We start from the raw sequence: 19,225 nt of genomic DNA, 5'->3' as shown, positions 1-19,225 counted from the left end.
AGAGGACAAACAAACAAAAGGGCCTCAAGGGAGGCGAAGGGATAAAGATTTATTGGCCACGATTAGAGTCATTGTGTGTTTATTGGGTAAAGCACACACACACAGCACTGGAGGAAGGGACTCACGAATGATCGATAGGTTCGGCGGGCGTACCTGAACTAGACTAACCACCGGCGGCCGGTGAGTGATCTATCGACGTTTTGTGTCGGCCCTTTTCCCACCGAGTTTGCGATCGCCTGTGCTTTGGCCGGAAATTTTGCGTTCCACCAGGTGAAACATAAGGATCATAGTAGATACCTTGCGCTCCTGGGTGAGGTAATAATACACTTATGTGTCCCGCGCGGAATAATTGGCCACCGGAGATAAATGTTTGTGATCTGTGCGGGTTCTATTACTACTAGTACCGGAGGGGCTCTGGCAATCATTGTTGCTGATATGGTATTTATTTGCCCTGGAACTTCGATGCATGTGTGTGTATGTGTTTTTGCTGTGTTTCCTCCCAACGTTTGACTCTTCCAAGCGGAAACCTTTCACATGCTCTTTGGCTGTTTCTGGCGAGGTTAGATAATTGTAGATTCTTATCAGGGAGCAGTAGAATGTGCACTGTGTCTCGAGGGTTTGGACTTTTTCTTTGTGGCGTTACGTAACGTGACAATTTAGCATGATTTAGTAACATTTGGCAAGGTAAAAGTTTAGTTCCACCCAGTTTGAGCTTTTGGTCAACGGTCCAGTACTTGTCGGGCTGAAATTTACTGGAGCGTGCGCCTTGAACGGCTTTAAACCGTGCTCCATTATAGGACTTGTCAAATGCCTTGCAGCAAGTGTCAGTTTTAGTGAGCTTTGTGTCATGACTGCTACCATGGTATTACTGACAGCAGATATAATTAGAGGTTATGACAGATCTGACAGTTTCGTTTTTATTCTATATTGCAGGCTGCTTGGCCCGATTTCTTGCATCTGACAGTCACTCATTGGATAGTAATAATAGCGCATGTTATTGGAGTACGGAACAATGTATTCTTATGGTGATAAATGGCCTTGTTATAGCACATTTAGACGATGGTAGAGAAATCATTTTGAGGATTATGAAGGATTAGTTCTAGTCGACTGGTTGTTATACGTTATACTTATATGTTATACGTTAAAGTATTTAAAGTACGTCTTGGATAACGTTCCTGAATTTCTTCCGTCATCGTCTCATTTAACTCACCCATTGTGACATTAATGCTAGCTTCTATTTTGAATAAGAATCAATATCCTAATCTCCTAAATCCTCATCTTATAAGAATCTAATATCCTATTTGATTAGGGCGCTTTAGGCAATAGGATCGACTTTGGTATCATATTAGAGTCAATTGTTTTCGTAGCACCTTTTGACTAGCATTAGCTTTTGGTCAGAATAGGAATGTATTTTATCTTACGCCTTAGTATCAAGGGAATTCTAGAAAGATGCCTTTTTATATTTTTCCCAACTTCAAAGCATGCAAACATGCATATTATTTCACGCAAATTTATAAATATGAATATTTCTGTTTCATAAATCATACGCCTCAAAAACTAAATTCAAAATAAACCCACAAATGAATAATAAACCGAACCAATCAGCATGCAGTGATACCCTCATTTAGCCTCCTTAATGTGCTACACTTTACGGGCAGGTAAAAACAGTACTTTGACCAATCCGTTTACTGTTCGTTTATAAGCGCTTCTTTATGCCGAAACCATTTGTTTCTTCTTCCACCTCCTCCTCCCCCCTCTGCACCGCACTCACTCAGGTGGGGCATCACTTTCACTTTCTCTTCGCACGCCGATTACTCGGGCTCGGGTGCAATGAATGTGCAAGCAAATCATCATCATCATTCAATAATAGCAATCGTTCATCGAAGATCATATTGTTGAGGGCACCCGAAAAAAAACCCCACCCAACGAAAAATGCCATTTTTATACGAGTGTGTGTGTGTGCGTGTGTGGAAATGTAACGGGAGGCCCTGTTTGTGTGCAAAATTGACCGATTGGCAACGTGCGCGTTTTGCCAAAAACAAAACAAAAAATTGGCAACCGAAACCGCGTGTTTGATTAGCCGCAGGAGGGCTGCACACGCCGGCATGACTACGCATGAACTGTTTCAGGCGTGTGGAAATAAAAGAAAGAAAAAATAAATAAACGGAGTACTTCAATTCATCACCGCTGAGCCGCCGGTCGAACACACGCCGAAAGTCATGGCGCGCGCTCGTGTAATAGAGATTGTAATCGGATTTTTCATTTCACTTTACGATCGGGTCGGGTTCGCCGTCTGCCCCGCGAAGATGCAATCGAATGTGAAAGTGTGTGCAAAACCACCCCCCGTGCACGGGGACGATACGGTGGGTTTACGGTGCAAGTTCGCAAAAATCGCGTACCTGTTCTTGGTAGGCCTCTTCCGCGCCAAGTGGGGGCACCATTTGAAAGTGAAGCGAGTTCGTCGCTTTGTGTGACATTTCGAGACATTTTTATCCTTTTTCTCTCCCCTTTTATTAGTCTGGTTTTATAGACCGTTCTGGTGAGTGTTTGGATAGGTTAAAGGCACTCACGTGCCCTTTAGAATCCAAATGCTCCAAGTTCATCCACATCGCCGACCCATTCTAGAAACAGTGTGCTCTTCCACGACCGGATGGAGAACGAAATCCAAATCCACACAGCACACAGCCTTTAATGCAAAGTAACCTTAACCTGCCCACCGTGAGGCTGGCACACGCACTATTAAATGTGCTATTTTATTTCCACCATTTATTTGATGGCTCATTTTCACTTTATCGCTTTCCACGGCGGCGTTGCGAACCTGTTCGCGAGCAGCGATCGCTAAAAAAAAAAGGTTAACTCATGGCCTTCATCAGCTTTGGGCGAGAAACCGAGCGGCAGTTACTGGAGGTAAATTATTCATCCAGAAATGTGCGAATTATGTATCAGGTGTGCAAGAATGCGTGTGTATATGTCCTTGCGCAGAATAAGATTGTGACGATATTAACATTTCAAAATAAGTATCAATCGTGCACCATAAGCGCTTTTTAAAGGGATCGATGTTTCATGCCAATTGATAGGTTTTATGATGAAGAAAACGTAAACGCGTCCGATGATTGAAATGTCATCATTAATTAAATCTTGATTGTCTGGAACGGGGGGCAAATACAACAACCACAGCTCGAGCTAACGAACCTAACCGATGACAAGGAAGTAATTTCCATGCAACAATGAGAGCAAATTTGTTTGCTTTCCCAACCTAGCCTTGCCTTGCGCACCATTATCTAACGAAACCGCGTTGCCATTCACCCGGTTCGGTCGGTTTGGTCGCGTGGAGTGGGTCGCGCTCGTGCATTGAGGCTGGCCATGGTCGTCGCGTCGGTGCGTTGTTGTCGGAAAGTATCGAAAGCAGGACACCGGCGAGGCACGCGAAAACTGGTCGCGATTGCAAATATACGGTGTGCCCAATCAGCCGGCCAACACTGGCCACAGAGACAATCTCCTAGTCCCCCCCACCGTGTGATACGTGATATAGTTCGGCGACGGCTGCTGGCGATGGCGGCCCAGTTTGTCACGTTCACGAAGTTGAAGGATTAGATTGGAAGCAACGGAGGAAGGAAAGGAGAGACAGTATGGGACATACAGTGCGGGAAAGCCCATGTGTGTTCGATATGTGGAGGAAGCCGAAAAAAAATAAACATACTACCCCCATTACCTGGCGCCACTAGTAGAGCGAGTGTAGGGGAAAAAAACAACTGACGCTGACCCAAGTGCACATGGTAATGTGTGCAGTGGGAAAACCCCTCACCAGCCAGAGCCAAATGCGGGGGAAAAAAGGGACACAGAAAGAAAACATCGCACAGTTTAAAATGTGTAACAAAAAGGTAGCGCCCGGGCGAAACCAAAGGAGCGATCTTGTGGACGGTGGAGACCACCCGAGATTCGCCCTCGCACATCTGGCAGGAACGCGAACGACAAACTGCAGAAGGCTCCCCAATCCAACCCGAACAGTCTCTCGCGACTCCAATCGAACACGGTGTGTGCATATAATCACGTTTGTATTATTTATATTTTCACTCAACTTCACTCATGAAAACCACGTGACAGTGAGACAAAAAGTCGTTTAAGTGCATACGCCCGAAGGAAGGCTGGCGGGAGGGTGATGATGATTTAAAAAAAAGGAACAAACTCCCTCGGGGTGACTCCCGCAAAACGGGCGAACGAAGGGGGGAGAGAGCTCATTACATAAATATGCTATTACGATACATGTGTTTTATTATTACGATTGCCCTGCACTGGACGCGAGCAGCCGCTGCCCCCGAAATGATGGGAAAAGTGCATCGAGATTGCGAAGGAAATGGTAGCACCACAGGGGCAGACAGCGGAGGTACTTGATGCTTGCCCAATGAACAACCGGTGGCTATTCGATAGGCGCTGGGTGGTCTCCGCCGTGTGAGTGCCCGGTGAACGGATCGTTTAGCAGTTATGTTTCTGTTAGAAGCGCCTTAGACAGCTGGCACCAGCTTAAGACAACAAGCAAATGGGACAAAGTCTGGGAAACATAATTGATAAAGGATCCTGTCCAAAGTTGCCTTTGCTTAGCAGGCAAAGAGCAAGATACACGTTTTTTTATAGATGTAATGGATGCGGTGTGTGGTACTTGAGTTTAAATGGAGCAATACGTTTATAGATGTTTATCAAATTATGAAATTGGATCGTTCGGTATCATTGCAAAGCGTGTCTGCCAGTCAGGCCTTCTATATTCAACAAAATGTAAAATTGAAATTGAAACATTTGCTATTTTGCTGATTTGGAGATGAATTCTTCCAAGATACCCACGAAAAGTAGCTGGTTATTACAGTGAAATCTCTCTAAGGTGAATCTTCAAGCAATCGTCAGTTTGGAGAGATATTCATGTAATATTGTTGTGAAATGTCATCCAAAAATTCATCTTCAAGAATGCCAACAAGGATGCCAAATGATGTATGCAGTTTAAAGAATATTCGTCTTGAGGAGACATTCATCTTGAAGAGACAGAAAATGTATGGAATATTACGGGACTATCAAAATGTTCATCTAACAGAAACAATTCATCTTGAAGATACTACATCTTACAGAGTCGTTAATAACGACTATATTTGACGATTGTTTGAAAATGTGGAGATGTAAGCAGATCTCTAGATCATGTTCGCATAGTATGACTACGACGAGTACATTGTTAAGCAGTACACTTTACATCTGTTCTACAGTTTTGCATATGGGAACAAAAACAGTTTCATTTAGCTTTTTGTTTCTTCTGATATATCCAAAACTCTGACTATCATTATAACAATAATAAGCGAGGAACATTTAGCGAAGTTGTAATTGCTGATTCCTGTTCATGATCCTACATGACAGTATCTGTCTACTGAAATCATACGACATCAAAATATGACGAAGTGTTTAACATATTGTTAAACATTAAGAACAGCAACATGGATTCTTCAATCTATCAGCAAACACATTGAGAATTTTCAAATTAACGAAGTAGTTTATCGCTACTGAGAACCATATTTTAGATGGAATTCTATTGATGTCAATTGCTCCAGTGTTCTGCTCAATTTACAATGAGATAACACGCTGAGAATCCTGAATAGCCTAGCCTGCAAAATGAAGTCCATGGTGTAGAAAAGCTTTCAAATTTATGTTTTTCGATGAAATTGCTGAATTGACATGACCTTCCTCCCAGATTTTGCACCTGAAATATTGTACATTTTGTCAGTAAGGTATAGGTCCTGGCAAATATCAAGTCTTGCAATATAACGTAGTGTAAAGTATATCATGTTCTCATTCTTAATTTTGCACTCATTCTGATAGTTGTTTTCCAACAAATTTCCGAAGTAAAATCTGAAATGGTGGTAAAAGGCAAATATTCTACTGGAACCCTGCATTTATTTACGATTACTTAACGTTTTCTCGTTGAATGTGGCCCCAGATGGATGAACGCAATCGTGTGATGTAATGTTGGCTTAATTCAATTCTGGAAAAGCTACTCCCAAAGCCTACTTAATAAATGCGTTATCATCCATTCATAAACTCATTTCCATTTCAAACCTGTACCACACACCAAAGCACTTGTTGTGTGTCTCCATATCAATATCAGCAATGCCGTTCGGCGTTCTACAGCCAACGAGCGCTGCTCTAATCATATCGAATTAACCACCAGCCAACCGTTTCGATACTGCCGCTGTAAATGTACGCCCCAGCATTGGCCTGTCGATTGCTACACAACCGTTCCTTGTTCCGATCGAGCAGTCTGAATACTCGTTCTTTCCCCGCCGGGCAATCTATCACGCCATCCTTCCTCCTTGCCGAAACAAACATGTGGCAATAATTCTCCCAGGCTATCATTTACCCCGTTCGGTTCGGCTCCGGGTAACCCTTCAACCCTCGTTACCTAAATACGGCACCTCAAATTAACCCGGTCGCTGCGCCGGAGGACGTAACACCATCACCATCACCGCCACCAGCAGCGGGGTAAGCATGCAAATCGAATCGATAATGTCGATGATTTTGTGCACGAGGTTAGGGGTTAGGAGCGTTACGTCCCACGTGTTACCGAGGGCTCCCAACTGCAGCACCATGCCTACTCCTTGAGGGTCAGCAATGCGGCACAAATGCGGTAGGTGTGCTACCGGCGTCAGTAGCAGGCTCGATTATATGCACACAACAAAAAGAGGAAGTTTGGCACGCTTGTTGCAAAACGTCTGCAAAAAAAAGCCCCGTCAGCTTTTGCCAAATGTCAGTGTGCACATGGGCATGAAGGGAGGCAGCGGCGATTTTTTTTTAACAATCGTAACAAAAAGGAAGCAAATTGTCGGTTTAAGCATCATTACGAGCCTGGCAAAGCTCGAAACATTAGCCAATGGTTTAAATGAGGCCACCCTCAGCCGCACGGACGGGGGTGCCCTTTTGTTGTACGCGTGGGCAGATAATGCAGGTCTGCCGAGGTCGATTCCTACTCCCTCCCTCCCTCCTGCACACAATTAGATGCATGTGCAAGCGATGCAAAATTACTGTCGTTTGCCATCATAATCGCAGCCGGGTCCTTGGGTGTGTGTGTTAGAACCTTCCTTCAACGTTTAGAAAACGTCAATGGAGGTCTTTTTTTGCGTCATCATCGGCAGGAAAATCGATACAATTGGTGTGTATGCGGCGACCTCGGTACGGCACCACACGCTACGAAACTGCCGCCTTTGATGATGCAATAAAGGCACTATCTGTGCGACATCTGAACCGTTTGATCTACTAGCCTTAAAAGAGTGCCCTGTGGTAGAGCAACAAAATTTGATTGATTTCCTTTAACGAGCCGTTTACAGCGCAACTATTGCGCGAGGAAACGATAAGCATCTCTCGTTGAAATGGAGACATACATTCTGGCGCGGGACACCCATTCTCCCAAATTGTTCTGTCAACGCGCCCAGCAGGGGTAGAGTTGGGTCAAGGATTTATGGTCCGACGGAGTACATAAACCGTACCAGACACCACACATTAAGGCACTAGAGCATGCGAGCTGTTAAGTTTGGGAAGGACATTCTATTTGGAACGACCGAAAAATAATTCACTCTGGCCGGTATAGGAATGGCGGTGCACCCGATCGTTTGCCACCGTTCAATCTTGTCCCGTCCGAGCGAGACGCACGCGCGCATAACTCACGCACGGTCACTCCCAACGCACTAGTGGTCCCTTCCCTCTCCCCTCTGTCTCTGAAGGTCTTGAGAAATTGAGATGTTAAATGTCAGTTTATTATTTGTCTTGGCTCGCGACAGGACTGAATTGGTGATCGAAAAGGCGGGGTATTTCGAACATGGTTCTGTTTTCCTTCCCCCCCAACCGATCGCAATCTTTGTCCGTTTTGAAGCAGTTTAGTCAATTCCCCCAAAGCGAACCCATTCCAGACGGGGGCGGACGGTGCATGCATATTTGTTTAAGCGCTAACGATATATACGCAGACCCTCGAGGTGCTCGGCCACGTTGCTCTCGAAAAACCCTGAAGCCCAATATTGCGCTCTAGTGAAGTGAGTGGTCCTCAGCAAACCAAACCGAACAGGGGGCTCCAGTGGCATTCTTCAAGGATATTCTAGACCACCGCAGCTAGTCCGTGTGTCCTAGCGGGCACAAGATGAATGATTTCATTTTCGTAACATAATTCACGACATGAGGCCTATTGGAGCACGTCAGGGAGAGGAAGGTTAGTGAATGGGAGAGGCTAGGGTAAATAGAGCTAATTTTCACCTTCATGTCCGGGCACCGGCTGGCTGGGAGTGGTCACTTTGGAATGCATGCACTGTTGCTCCAATATGGTGTGAGGGTCGCGCACTCCCACACCCAACACCGAAAGTATCTCAAAAAAACACACAACCTGGAAGCGAATCGAAAAAAGGTTCACCAGCCGTTTCTGTTAACATGATTATGAAAATAATCACCATCATCCGTACACAACAGCGCGCCCCTGGCACAGAAATTGCAGTTAGAATGTAATGTTAGAGGACCTAAAACTGTGGAACCAATCGGACCCTTCTCTCGCCTGTTGGACGCGGCTACTACACCACACCACGGTATGCCACGGTCACTCCGGTTCCGGAACCTTTATGTTTGGCACCTAATTCGCACCTTATGAAGGCTACACAATGGCCACTTAAGCCACCGGGCCGTTTAAGGAGCTGATCTTTCACTCATGATTTTGCCTCCATACTGGCTGGTGAGTGGGCTATTATATCTAACCACCGTATGAATCAATCGATTCCACATGATTCAATTAACAACATTCATGCAAAAAAAAAGCGATGCCTGATATCCCCCACCCAAGCCGAGCTGCAGTTACAATCTCACTTCCACTCGTTGGTACAACAAATTAGTAAGGAAATTTGTAACCTACACACTCTGTCCACTCTACCGAGATCCTTTCGATTTCGTACCGAAAAGCCCCACATCGAAGCGTTTGCCATTCACTTCTCTATGTATATGTCTCTCTCGCTTGCTCTCGAGTTTAACCTGGACGCCCGGAGGGTGGGTGATCCGATCTGTGCCGAGCGGAAACTCTTTGGAGTGTACAGGATTCGGTGGGCGCGGTTAGCGCGCGAGCACTTGTAAATCAGCTGTTCGCAAGTTCGCCATGCGGTCCCCTGAGTCCCGACGGTGGTGCGATCGATTGCGTGAGTTGTGCCGTGGCCGGTGCACGAACCGGATCGGAATCCAGGCGAGTCTCTTGTAGAGCGCTGTGCGTGGAATTCTAATCGCGTGGTGCGAAGTGCGGATTCGCGCGTAATAACAGTAAAATAGAAATCCTTCCCTGAGAGGGGTGGCGTGAAGCGAGTGCGCGCACGTCTGGACGAAGAAGTTCGTCGAGGATGCACTCAGGGGAGTATAGTGGATTGCGTGGCAACAATTAACATTCTTGTCGTGGTGTGCTGCATGCTGTATGTAATTTATGTGACGTGATGGTAATGGTTAGGGGCAGTGTGTGGGCTTTGTGGAGTGTACACAGTGTAAGGGTGAAGATCGACGGTAACCTACAATGATGACTTTGGTGGGCTTGTGAATGAATCACTCCCTGAACAGTGTGCAGTGTGTACGCGTTGTTGGATCTTCAGGCGATATTCTTGCTATAGTCGATGCGGCTTCTTAAGGTAAATTTAACGCGATTTAAACTGTAAAAAAGTTTTATTGATTTTTACTGGAATTTCAAGACGTACATAAAACTCGTCATAAATAGTACGCAAATTCGATCCTAACCGATTGTATAATGTGCCTCCCGCAAACTTCTGCTCTCAAAAAGAGGACATAATCAACCAATTTGTAATCCTACATGCACCACGACCATATCGTAAATCTCTGCCCATCCATCCTCGGACCTTCCTTTGCAAATGCCCTCACGTACGGCCGGACGGCTCAGACAGTGGTTCGCATGTTGTCCGAAGTGTTTACTGAACGAGTTTTCGATAGTAAAAAGTATGTCGAACACTCTTTTATTTCCACAAAGACTGCGTCGGAAGTCGGAAGAAACCGAGCATCAGTTGCAATGAGTCTTCCGATTGCGTAGTGTTAGTGTTATCCACACAGTACCAACAACAACAAAACCCGCTGCTGCACACCCGTAGGTACGGACGTGTGTAATGAAGTTATTAATCGCAATATTGAATGCACCCACTGAGTGTGCGCCCCGTTTTCCGGTCTGGTACGCCGCACACGCGTTGAGCAATGGCGGATGCCGAATATTTAAGGGCGGAAATTGATCGCGGTAAAAGCCTATGCCAGCCAGTCAGTCAGTCAGCCAGCCAAGAACCGTTTCCTAAAGACACGCTGTGTGGTAGAGTAGCTGGGGGTCTGTGTGTACTGCGGGCTGCCGTGACGTTTATAGAATATTAATTAGGCGGTCGAACGGGGCACCGCCGCAGCCCCGGAGGTTGACAGTTAATGGAAGCTAATAGTTGCCCCCGAAAGTACGCACACGCCCGCAAAGTGTGTTTGCTTAACCTTGCGAGCGCACAGCACTGGTACTGTGCCGTACCTTTTCGAACCGAGAGATGGTGAATCATTTAGGTCCGGGCGTGTGGAATGTGCTCGCGCAATGGTGGAAGCTTTGGCTGGAGGAGCAGCTCAGGGGTCTAATCGATCGGTGGCTACCGATGTCGAAAGGATCGTACACTTCACATTGCCAATGGTGCATGACGCATGCTCGCGAGGCTGGGAACTATCTGTGAGGTTAAGCCAAATAAAAGAAAAGAAACGGTGAGAGGAACAAATAAATTGTGGAATCGGTCGATCTGGATTATTGCTACTAATTTATAGTCATCGCTTTATCATATTGTCTAAAATGTTCACGGCATTTGATAAACGGTGAAAAGCAGCTTTTACGTACAACACCGTACTTTAAATTACTTCTATTACTTCACATTAGAGTATAACGAACATTAAAGAACCCATTGGGGTTCATCGTCTGAAGTTTGGAATATTGTTGAAGTCTTTCATCTATATTCTAGCATAATTCTGTTTTAGTAACAAGTCTTTACATAAAAGTCGTGTAGGAATTTCGGCAACAGGTTTTCGTTCTAACAGTTTTACGTTTAAGAAAAACAATAGGCAATAGCCTTGTGAAATTGAAAATCAAAACAACAAAAACTGTTATACTGTTATACAAATGTCTTATGTTATCTATTTTCTTTACTAGTCGACATACGCATTTCAAAAGCAAGTGAAAATGAGAGCAAAATTAGTTTTTTGTTTTGCTCAAACGCACCTTCGTCAAGCTATACGACTACCTTTTAAAACCCCCCAGATAAACCCCCACGCAAAAGAAAGTAAAACGTCCACCAGGATATGGATGTCCAAAAATTGCATCTTTAACTAGCCTGATCGCGATCGTTCAGCCGGTTTAGCCGGTGTGTGTGTGGGTCCCCAGCAGCGGTCACCGCACACAATTACGGAATTCCGCATCGACACCGTTCTCCACCGCACCGCGGCACCGTGGACAGGAAAGCGTAATGAAGCGTACAATTTACCGGTGCGCGGTGGGTCGAGTTAATCGCGGTACGCGTACTCAAAAAAGCTACAGAGTTCATCGTCGGTACACGAGCGCACAGCGGACCAGCAGCGACACCGAGACGACTCTTCAGCAAATAATCGCATCAAAGCGTAATACAGCAGCGCGGAATCATGTGCACGGCGGCGGGTGCATCTCACCACGTGCAATTAAAACCACTCGCGCAACCAGACGAAAAGGGAAAAGCCTCTCCACAGTGTAGCCGCGCTTCCTCCTCGAGTGTCAAGGTAAAAGTTGATGGACTTGCGCAGGCTCGACCGACAGGTTCGCGGTTTCGGTTCAACGAGCAGAGGCGAGCGCGCGCGCGCGCGCGACACTGACGCGCCCCATTCGATTTCGGTAGCTTCCTTATTGTTGGGCGGGTGCGGGCGCGCGTGCGCTCGGACGGGCCTGAAACATTTGTGAGCGTCTGTGCTTCGATCTGAGCAGGCCATTGGCCGCGCGATGCCCATTAGCACAGGTCACGGATCCAGTTTGCGGTTGGGCGAGGGACAAGAAAAACAAAAAATCAGTATTGAAGAGCGCGCATTTTTCGCAATCTGAAGATCTTGACATTCGACCGTTCGCTGAAGTGCACGCGCCCACCATATTTTTGGGTGTACGGACACGCTTGTGAATGAACGTTTTTGATGGAATACATTTAATGGATCTCGGAGTGATGTGGTCTTTGATGTGTATCATATTAATTCATGCTAGCAACCGCTTATCTTTCACACCCTCGTTAACCGGAGCCACTAAAAGGCACTAAAAGGCGGAATATTAAAATCACATCAAACGCCATGACTCACCCACCTTGACGAGGGGTTGTGGAGCGCAGGACACAATCTGCACCGTTCGCTGATCGCAATCTTGACCACTAGATACAAAACCACCCACCCACCACCGCCGAAGGTCATCAGAAATGTGACTGCAAAAATGTGCCTAATGTGTGCCCGCCTTGCATTCCAGTTTGAGATCGCGCCAATGACCTACTGACCATATGATCCGCGTCCGGATCCGAGCGAGTCGTTGTGGTCTTTTACTGCGCACCGATAGCCAAACATAGGAGACACACAACCACAAACACCCATACCTAAAATCATAATCATTTGTGAGACGGTAATTTACGCGTGCTGAGCGTATACAAACACACCTTGTTGTGGTCAAACAGTATCAGACATGGAAACTGGTCCGCTTTGTCCTCGAGGAAACGGCCTTTTTCCGCCCGGCACTGGGAATGTCACTGTGTGGAGAGCACTGTGGAGGTGTACATTATGGTTTGGTTGGGCATATGATACGGTATGGGCAGCGGAAAGTAAGCCGATCATTAAGCCGATACAGTTTTGTCGTCGGGCGTGTGACTCTGAACGAAAGGCGGCAAGGTAGTAGCACTGGACGGTTCGGTCTGGAGCATGCGCACAAGATGATGTGTGGTTATAGCGTTTTTGGTGGGGAAAAGGGTAAAGCGAATTATTTCGTAATCTTGGTGGGATGGTTTTTGTTTTATGGAAGCTCTTTGTACAGCAGCATTTCAAGGCCTTCGAGGGGTAGATGACAAATGTACCTCGCCCATTAATGTGGAGCTGTAAGTGGAACCAAAATGTATGCAACCACAAGCTGTCAGTTTGAATGTTAATATTGCCTTATAACAAATTGCTCTGGATTGAATCTTTGATGTAATCTGCAGTATTTGTGAAAGATCAGTTATTTTAAAAGACACGCGTGACTACTTCTTAGAGAGATCATCCAACAAAGGGCTACTGTACCTTTGACCAAACGATGAAATTTGGTCTAGAGTCAATGCCGCTAGGCCCAGCGATATTCGCCCAATTGTAGTAATTCAAACATAAACCTCTTTCCAACTCTGCTCTGGATAAGATTGACAAGAAGTAAACAGTACAGGGCACTCAAACAGCACGTGCTTTGGAACCTCTCAAGCTTCAAAAAATTTGAGATAGCTTCCTTCCTGTATCAACATGAGGTTCATTCGATGAAGAAAAGCTTCAGAAGAATTAGGGTCCTATCAAGAACTGTGTTGCGTAGAATTAGGATGCTACAGCAGTTTACAAGCAGTTGAATTTCTATATCACAGGCGTGAGAGTTCGCCTTCACGTCACGCCTTCACGATGTCGTGATACTCAACCTCTCGTACAGCTCAGTTCCTCCTTCCGTTAGTCACTCACTTCAGATTTTTTAAAGACATATTCGCACACTTGTCAGGGACGTATCCTCTACTAAAGACCAAGTTATCCTGCTTTGAGTTACAAACATTCAAAGATATCCAAGCTCATAGACAGCGGTTTGGTATGCTAAACCACGTTCTTATTGGACAGGCCTACAAAAAATACCTTTAATATCATACAAACAATGCAATTTGCTCCATATTATTATCGTTTTCATCTTCAGAAGAAAAATTGAAGACTAACTCAAACGACCAATGACGTCATTAAGCATGAAAACAAACTTAAACGCTGCCGAAAGGCACTAATAACGAAATAACCCCAGCTGGTACCGATGATAGTACGAAGCTTTTGTCTATTTGCTCTCTCAAGCGAACTGAGGAAACGGTTGAAATTTACAGCATACAATTGTAGTGCACACAGCAACCGAGCGCAACACACTTTATTGATCCCATAAACAAAACCCGCGTGCGTGCGCCGTCCGGTTGGTTAATCGAAACTTAATTTAATCACCAACATGCATTCATGAGGTACGAAAGTGACGCGATCCATTATTCTGTACAACGCCGTCGCTGTTGAGCAAACAGCGCATATCTCGCTCTCGTTCCCAGATCGAGCACATCGAGAGCGACATGATCGAGTAGAACCAAATTCATTAGCCATGGTTAAGCACGGGGTCGTGGTGGGTACGGTTACCGGTACCATTCTTCAGCGCCAGACACTACCGCTACACACGCAAAAAGGGCCAGCTCAAGAGCGGGACCACCTCCACACTCCCTTTCAAACTCACTCCACACCTCTAGGGCCAATAATCTCCTGTTATGATTCAATTAGACTTGCGGCCGCGGGTGCTTTAATTATGAAACGGTTTGTTTTGCCATCAATGGACATCGAAACGGAGCTCCGACCCACCCCGGCCGCAGACAGCGGAACGGGGTGAAGGGTGGTACTGGTTAATGATGGTGCGAGATCGGTCTGTGCGAAGGTGAGGTGCGCACACACACATACACACAAATCACAGTCCCCGTCCCTCTCGCAGGTGGTGCGTTTTGTTACCATTCCAATTCCGCATTACCCCCAGCGCTGGGGCGAAAAATAAATAACGACCCTTAAAGGTGGCACACGCGCGTTTGCACGCTGCAGGTGAATGTTTACTTTGTGGCGGCCGGCTGGCAGGCCTTACTCTTGCGCCCTCCCAGTACGGCCTCCTCCAACAGTGTTTGTACGTGGCACGATTGCGCGCCTTGCGTTACACATACGCAGAGAGTACACGGGTGCAGGAGGAGGGCATTGTATTCGGGGGCCCGTGAGTGGTGTACGCCTTCTTCCCTCCCTCCCTCACTCCTCCTCCACAGCGCGGAGAGAGAACCCTTTTTTGTGGTTTTGAATCACAAGGCACCACGGCCGGCCGATGCGCCCGAGCCGATCGATATCGGCCAGCTGGCGCAATTGAAGGAATTGGACGGTGCGCGCAGGAATTTCACCTTGGGCTGCCACCGACCAAGCCGCAGCAGAGCCGCCCCGCTCCCCACGGATGCGAAAGGAGTTTTCACGTTTCACGTGCAAAACCTCCCCTTGACCTTGGGGGGCAGAGGTTCGCTTTGTTCTCGCGTTCTGTGTTGCTAACGTTTTAGCGTGTGGTTTTTTTTTGTTATTCGCGCTACAAGGAAGGTCAGGCCCGATCGAGAAGATTCGCACTCGATCGACAGCGGTTGACACATCCTGGAGCGGTGGAGGTGAACCGTCAAGAAAGCTGGAGGATTGGAAGGCATTTGATTGAGTTCCGGCAACGCGTGCCATGACTAGCCTGCGCAAACGTTACACCATTTGAGGTGCACCGAATGACTTGACACTCAATAAATTTGAACGTAACGTTCCATTATTAAGAGCATAAATTTAATACGTCACCTCCAAAGTAAAGTCCACTACCACCAACAAGTCGTGATTGAGAATTTCACCTCAAGAGTGGCCTCCTCCAATGTCCAAAGTCTGAACTAGATCCAGTGCAGTAGGACCCCTCGAAATCGATCTACACTCAAAATGGAAAAATTAATTCGCTCACAGCAGGCCGCCAAAAAGGTCATCCCAGGTGGGCACAACATAACCTCGACCTTTCCCGCTTGCCTTGCCACACATCTCCAGAGTGTGCTTTCGGGCCGCGCACACTTTATGTTACCTGTTACTTGCAAATGCTCCCCCCGAAAAGGCATTTATCAACCGAACTGCGCTGAACTTTGAACTCTTGCAGACACTGCCCCAACTCTGGTGGATATTGAGTGCAGTTCATGTTTCATTTGTGTTTATTTTCCATTATCCACGCCCCAAACCAGAAATGCAGAATTTTGTTTGGTCTTTCATTCCACCACATTCCGCGTGCTTCTCGGGCCCAATATTCTGTCACCTTTTCTTTTCATTCGGGCAAGGTAAGTGGTGGCAAATTTATGCTACTCGAGCCTCGAGCAGTGGCGCTCTCGATGGTGGCGCCGGCGCACTGAAAACTCTCGTACGTATGTGAAATATCACATTATGCAATTGCCACTCAAGGAAGTGCTCCCCCTTCGGGAGTCCTCGATCGAGTGAGCGCACTCTGCTTGACGCCAATATTGTACGTCCAGAAGCAGGACGGGGAGAATAATCCTTTCGAATTCTTCGATTTTTAAACCCAAGGTTTTGTTTCACTTTTTACTATAATAAATTAACATCCTCCTTGTTTTTAAAATGATGTCAATTAAGCGCCTGAAAGGCCACGGCAAAGGGTTACTGGAACGGGTTCCTTAACCAGACCTTGATGACACATAAAACATCATCATCAGCGGGAGAGATTTCGAACGATTTGCATTTTATTAAACTATAGCGCAACCTGTAATTAAACGAGCGCTTGCATCTGGTGATGGACGATCGCGACCAATTTAAATGTCAATAAAATGCACCCCAAAAGCTAATTGATGAGCAGTTTTTTTCCACAAACATTAACGCTTTCTCCACTCTACTGTATATTGCAGGTAACTAATAACTAATGAGGATTGATGAGGAGCCTGAATTATGCTGCAATTAGTTGAACCCTCGAAACGGAAGCAAGATATCTCCGTCGGCGTGATTTGGGACGATATGAAAATCAAGACATAAAACGTGTAAGTGTGACAGCTATAATTCTTTCCGATGGAGAGTGCGTGTGTGTGTGTTTTTTTTAGAAAGCGGAATATTCATGCAAGAATGAAGTTTGAATATTTAAATCTTGCACCCTGCACACCAAAAGCAAATCAATTCGATCGCGCTATAAATTGTGTCCGCCTGGTTTTCACGCCGAATTGAAAACTGGCCCGGAGTATCTCTTTCTCTTCCGCGTGTGGGCACAAATGAAGCATATTCATAAACCTTCTTCCCCCCTCGCAACACACACACGCCTGCGAAGTCCTACTAGTTTGTATGCTCAATTAGCCACCCCGAAGGCCGGCAGCAGAGTTGCTGCAGTGAGGCGGTTTTCCACCACAAGGAAAGTTGCAATATCCCGAGAGCAATAAATTCTTCACCCTTGCACCCCGTGAAACACACGTCCTCGACCCGTTTTTCCACGCACTATCCCGAGGGTAAGGGGGCTCACATGCTGTGCAGCAACAAACCGTACCGGGGACTTGCATACTTCCGTTTCGTGACAGTCCGCAATGAAGAAGCGCGGTCGCATCGGGTGCAGCAATAGGGGGAGGTGGAAACGGAAAAAGTGCAGCGATCAACGGAAATGATGAATATGCTTCACACCGTTTGAAACAGCAGCACACACACACACAGGGTACTTTCGTTTATGCGTTCGGATTCGATGATGCTGAAGCACAGGGTAAAGCCGCCGCCGAGCAAATTGTGAAATTGTCACCCTGCTGTGTGTAAACGCCTTCCCGATCTGTGTTTTTTCTTCCGTTAGAGTGTGTTGGAGGGTTGTTTTCTATTCAATTCCAAGGCACACACACGGCACTTCAACTCTCTTTCCTCTTTTTCTCTGGCGGCCTGAACACCTGAACACACCTTCATGTGTGGTACGGTTTGATCGGATCGGCGGTAAAATATGACACAATCACGTACACCTATGTGCCCCACGCGGATGAAGATGAATGAGGTGCATTAGCATTTAGCATTTAGTTGGAAGGTGCAGCAGCAGACTGCGAGGCAGCAGAGCCCGGAAGGCTACGATCGAGTGCAGGCATTTGCATGCCGCACACCATCGATCTCGTCCGGTGTCCGTTCCGGGGAGGGAGGGCAAATTTATAGATGGTTCGGAAACAAGACGACTTACATTGCGCATATGATTTCTTTTGTGGCATCTGCTGTACATTAATCATGCACTTTTATTGTCGTCGTTTCAACTATTTGATCGTTGTTTAATGTGATCTTCTTTGTACATGGACATAACTAGACACTCATTTGATCGACGCGATTTGTACTCAAGAATAACAGTGTGTCATATCACATATCATCATATCCGGCTCGAAGGACCAAAAAGAAGTTAATTGCTATTTTGTTTTACTTTTTTCTTTTTTATGAGAAAATATATGGATGTGGGATTTGAAAAAGAAAAATTACATATCATTAGATAGTAAAAGCCGATTAACCACATATCACAATACCGAATCCGGTTCGAAGGACCAAATGTTAAAGATTAACCTTTTTTGTGTGCTTCTTGGAATTTATTTGAAGTATTGTATTAGATCTAAAAACTTCGTTGTGAATTCATTGCGATTTGATATTTAAACATATCAATCACATGATTAAACCATAGGAAACACTTTATAAACATCGGCATCCGGTTCGAAGGACCAAATCTAGATTTTAAATGATTGGCGCTAAATTTAATATATACTTTGAAATGTTGAGCTAACAAAAGACTAAAAAAGCCTTAACAACTATAAATAATTCTCTGAAGCAATGACCATCCTATGCATGGCACAATTTCTATATATCATTGCCTCCTCAATAGTGGATCCATTCTATGGCGCGTGACAGCGTTTTTCTTGTGCTTCTAATGATCCAATAAACTATAAAAATTTTACATCAGAGATCGCACACTGTCATGTCTTCCCATTGATATCCGTGACACTATCTCCGATCGACCTTCAACCAAACCCCCGAGACTAGGGCAAAGGAAGCTTAAGTGGTTTGACACGTTTGCTAACCGGCACAAATGGGAAAGGCCATCGGCAAATTGTCCTGCGATCGGGATCAAAGATGCATTTGGTGCGGAACTTATTCGCGATCGCTACATCGCGGCTATCTGTGACTTTATATGTGTGTGTGTGTGTCTTCTCCGTACGAGGAGGTCAAACTGACGCACCTCATCTCTCACTTCGTGTGCCCCGTGAGGGTAAATTAATTGCGCCGCCACAACCGTGCCCCAAACGGTGACACATGGCTGCGCGATCCCTGCCGACGGATCGAGGTCGAAGGGTTTGCCCCGTCGCGATGAGCATGCAACACACATGCGCGCTGTCACTTGGTTGAT

The 19,225-nt window shown here is 46.0% G+C and overlaps 1 protein-coding gene across 10 annotated transcripts in view; it reads left to right on the top strand.

Moving 5' to 3' along the window:
• Positions 1 to 19,225, top strand: part of LOC121600654 (transcription factor SPT20 homolog) — an 84,331-nt gene that overhangs the window by 44,165 nt on the left and 20,941 nt on the right. For 2 of the 10 annotated variants that reach the window (XM_041929472.1, XM_041929473.1), the window contains one exon: positions 16,740 to 16,868. The exons of 7 other annotated variants lie outside the window; for them this stretch is intronic. Coding sequence is in view for 1 of the 3 variants with exons in the window: in XM_041929470.1 (XP_041785404.1) it covers positions 9,651 to 9,665 (15 nt within the window). In the remaining 2 variants the exon portion in view is untranslated. Of the gene's footprint in view, positions 1 to 9,144; positions 9,666 to 16,739; positions 16,869 to 19,225 lie in introns of those variants that run through there. One more of the 10 variants, XM_041929470.1, reaches the window with a different exon arrangement.

This window comes from Anopheles merus, chromosome 3L (genome assembly GCF_017562075.2).
Source record: "Anopheles merus strain MAF chromosome 3L, AmerM5.1, whole genome shotgun sequence".
NCBI classification, from domain to species: domain Eukaryota; kingdom Metazoa; phylum Arthropoda; class Insecta; order Diptera; family Culicidae; genus Anopheles; species Anopheles merus.
This window is presented reverse-complemented; position numbering and strand designations above follow the sequence as displayed.